The sequence below is a fragment of the Perkinsus marinus genome (genome assembly GCF_000006405.1).
Source record: "Perkinsus marinus ATCC 50983 genomic scaffold scf_1104296934320, whole genome shotgun sequence".
In the NCBI taxonomy this organism is placed as follows: Eukaryota; Perkinsozoa; order Perkinsida; family Perkinsidae; genus Perkinsus; species Perkinsus marinus.
Window position 1 is genome coordinate 49,818 of NW_003214849.1, and position 3,429 is coordinate 53,246.

Sequence of the window (3,429 nt, forward strand, 5' to 3'; positions counted from 1 at the left end):
AGTATAGTTGACAGTCGGAATCGTGTGGTCATAGCTTTCGGGGGCTTCTTTAATATTCCACGGGAATCTCATTCCTTTGTAGAACTTCAACGGTTGGCCCATATAGGTGTCCGCGTTAGCAGTTGCACTGAAAGCGTACAGACACAGAAGCTTTGAAGAGACCCACATGGAGGACAGGGATGATACGACAACTGCACAAAAAAGTTGCCAAGTAGCCCGGAAGCAGCTCACAGTGTAGACTCGCGCCTAATTACCTGCCTCCCCGCAAGCGCGATAACTTACGGTCACTATGGCGCAGTTCTACTATGCCGGTACAGTGCGAAATACTGGTAGAATGCTCAAACAAGTGAGGGTAGATCAAGTACGCACGCTGATATGTAGTATATGCAATCGCGTCACGGTAGTCACGTCACGTGACTCACGTGCCAAGGTAACAGGCACGTGAGTCACGTGCCTTGATCTGACGAACTTGATCAACGACCGTTGATGTGCGGATAGTCTCCGCACATGCTCTACAACCACAGAGTTCGGGTGAGCACAGCAGAAGGTAGACCCAACCACCGACCGGTGCCCGCTTCCGCGAAGCGGGAACCGGACACAATCTCAGCAGAAGTCGTAGCCCGACGTGACGTCGGCAACGTGCGGTCTCGAGACAGGATGGCGAACTGTGGTAAGGATTAAAACCCAAACCGGCGGATTGAAACCGCGACATGATCGGGAGTCGCGGGGCTAACCGCAGACTCGCGTGTAAGAGGGTGAGCTAAGAGTTGAGTTCACAGGCTGTGAATCACAGCCGCAGGCCAAGGCAAAACTACTAACAAGGGAAATCTGAGGAGATACGAACGAGAGTGACCGATATGTACTCAATACGAATGCTGCATCAACGTCACTGCAACGGTCGCCAAGGATCTTTTGCAGCCGCTGCGGCACCCCAACTAATTTTGTTTCCTGGGTAGACACAGTCGAGACCGCGCTGCGAGCAACAGAACACAGAGACCTGCCAGCAGCAGCAGCAGTCTATCGTTTTCTCCTTCGCAACCCACGCGTGTTGCACACCAATATTCACGGCGTGAATTCTCACGGTGTAAAAAGCGTGGATTTCACGCCCTTCCATGGTTACCGCGTCGCGGCGCTGATAAGATTTCAGTTGACTCAACAACACCTGGAATGGGCATGGTCGGGGTCGAGGTTTTTCTATGGAGTGTATTTGGTAACAATAGTGAATGATGACCTTGTTGCTGATACACAAACGGAGTGATGGGCCATCATTGATGGCATTGATGATATTTCTTCTGAGTGGACACTCCCCGCTAGTAATAATGTCGTGAATGTCTCGCACGATGACAAGAACGCTCGGTAGATGATCTAACCTTGAACTCGATAAAAAATGCCAAAAACGAGCCATTTATGATCTACTCGTGAGCCATATTTTGGGCGGCAGGCTGCCGCCGGCAGCGTGGTGGAAGGATTTTCCATGCAGCTTTCCTTTCGAAGTCATAGCCTCCGTCGATGAGTCGCCGACAGTGAGTCTCCGTGCAGTCCTGCCAGAACTGTCCTGGGTTACCCAGTACTACTAGGGGAAGAATAGTGGTTATTATTCTCGAGAAGGTTTATCATACTTTCTTTCCGGGAATTCCCGCTAGGGAAGAGTTGCATTTGTCGCTGATGGGTTACACTGCCGCAGCATGCATTGGTACGACTACAGACATACAAATCTCCACGTTTCACGTGACGGTCACAATGGTTTCACGAGATCCCAAGGGTTTCCAGGATGGATTAAGATGGGTCTTGAAATGATTCGAAGTCCTCAAACAGAAAGGTGCACGATGAGATGATCCGTTGGAGCACTCTCGGTCGGTCGGAGTAGCTCCGGCCGACCGAGTCGCAGCGTGAGAAGCCGAGTTGGTCTAGTAAGTGGCCTTCATATCTAAACGCAACAACATCCGCAGAATTCAAGGGAAAGAAAACGTAGCATATTGCTCTAGAGTCTAGACCCATCCCACAACCGGCCGCTCGATTTCGTCATTGGCAAGGTGATGAGCCAAAGCTTTCACTCTTGATCGCTACTCGAGCCACAACGAGGCTTGCAAGAGTGTGCTCGTGGAAAAATGTTGGATACCTCGCATATCAATGCGCAGACTTGCATACGATAAGCGACGAACAGCAGGCTCTTGCGCACGACATTAACGCGATATTGGACCAAGATATGAAAAAATGGGAAATGAAAATGAATAAATGGTAAATAGATGGATACGGTAGTGAGAATGACCCGAAATCATCACATTGTTCAAGACTCTTGAATCAAGAGATATGTACAGTTCGTGAGGCACCAGCATCAGAGCTCACCGACGTCGCCACGCCGGCTAGGCATAGAATCATGATGCTGCGTAGATTCACAGTATATTCACGTTCTGTAGATTGCCGCGGATCACATATTTGGTGTAATCTTCTAGCATAGGAGAAAAGTCAAAAAATTCGTACTTAACCAAGTAGTACCAGCCACCTCTCACCCTTTTTATGAGGATTTCTTGTCTGCTGTAAAACTCAGAATAGGGCACATTAGAGGAGCATTTGTGACTGACTCTCAGGCCCAATCCGTCGCTCTGCGCTCCACCAATTAGACTATCCCACGAGCTCCAAACGCTCACGTTACGAGGGAGGGTACCAAAGTCGATAGTCGGAACTCGGAAAAACACAAATACACGATCTGGACCGTAGGAGTTCTTGCCTGGAGCTGGGTTCCACCAGAAGTCTCTGGTTTCATCACCGACACTCAGGTGAGCCCAACCATCCGTTACAACTAAGATATCGGGCTCTCTGGTTCTAGTAGGGCTGGACACAGTGATGTTTACTGACATGCTGCCATAATGCCCAGGCCTGTTAGTGTTGAGTATGATCCCGGCAACTTCTCTATAACTCCCATCGGTTGTGTTGCTCTCCATGCTGTAAATGCAGGAAGGCGCTAGCATATCGGTAATGTTGCTTCCCTCCCCTGGACCAGGACCTCCATAACAACCCGCTGGATAGTCAGCAGTAATCTTCAGAGGGGCATCAAGTACTCCTAGGGCTGCTTCCATCACAGTGGCAAGCAAGAGGGAGCCGTAAGCAGATGGCATCACGAATAAGATTTAACCTGAAGAGTTTGTTGATGGGAATCCGAAGAGTCGAACGGATACACGTTTATCTTCACGCCAACGGTACGCCCGCGGCATCATTATCACTACAGAGATTGGGCGTATGACTGACATAGCGAGGATATGTTAATGCGGAGCACCTCAGCGGTGTTGCTCGAAAAAGGACACAATTCATGAGCAGTAAGGAACAATTCGTGAGATACCGTGTGTTCCGTTCATGTAACAACACATTGTGCTGAACACAAGATTTGAGTATAACCCTCTCTTGCACGTGAGTACAAGCCACAGCTGAGTA

At 49.5% G+C, this 3,429-nt stretch overlaps 1 protein-coding gene across 1 annotated transcript; it reads right to left on the reverse strand.

The window, feature by feature from the left end:
- Positions 1-1,975: 1,975 nt before the first annotated feature.
- Pmar_PMAR020324 (hypothetical protein) lies at positions 1,976-3,139 on the reverse strand. The gene has a single exon (XM_002784954.1). The coding sequence runs from the start codon at positions 3,114-3,116 to the stop codon at positions 2,394-2,396; it is 723 nt and encodes a 240-aa protein (XP_002785000.1). The 5' UTR covers positions 3,117-3,139; the 3' UTR covers positions 1,976-2,393.
- Positions 3,140-3,429: the final 290 nt, after the last annotated feature.

Coding starts and splice junctions, on each gene's coding strand:
- Pmar_PMAR020324 (XM_002784954.1), bottom strand. CDS start 3,116: ATGCCATCTGCTTACGGCTCCCTCTTGCTTGCCACTGTGATGGAAGCA.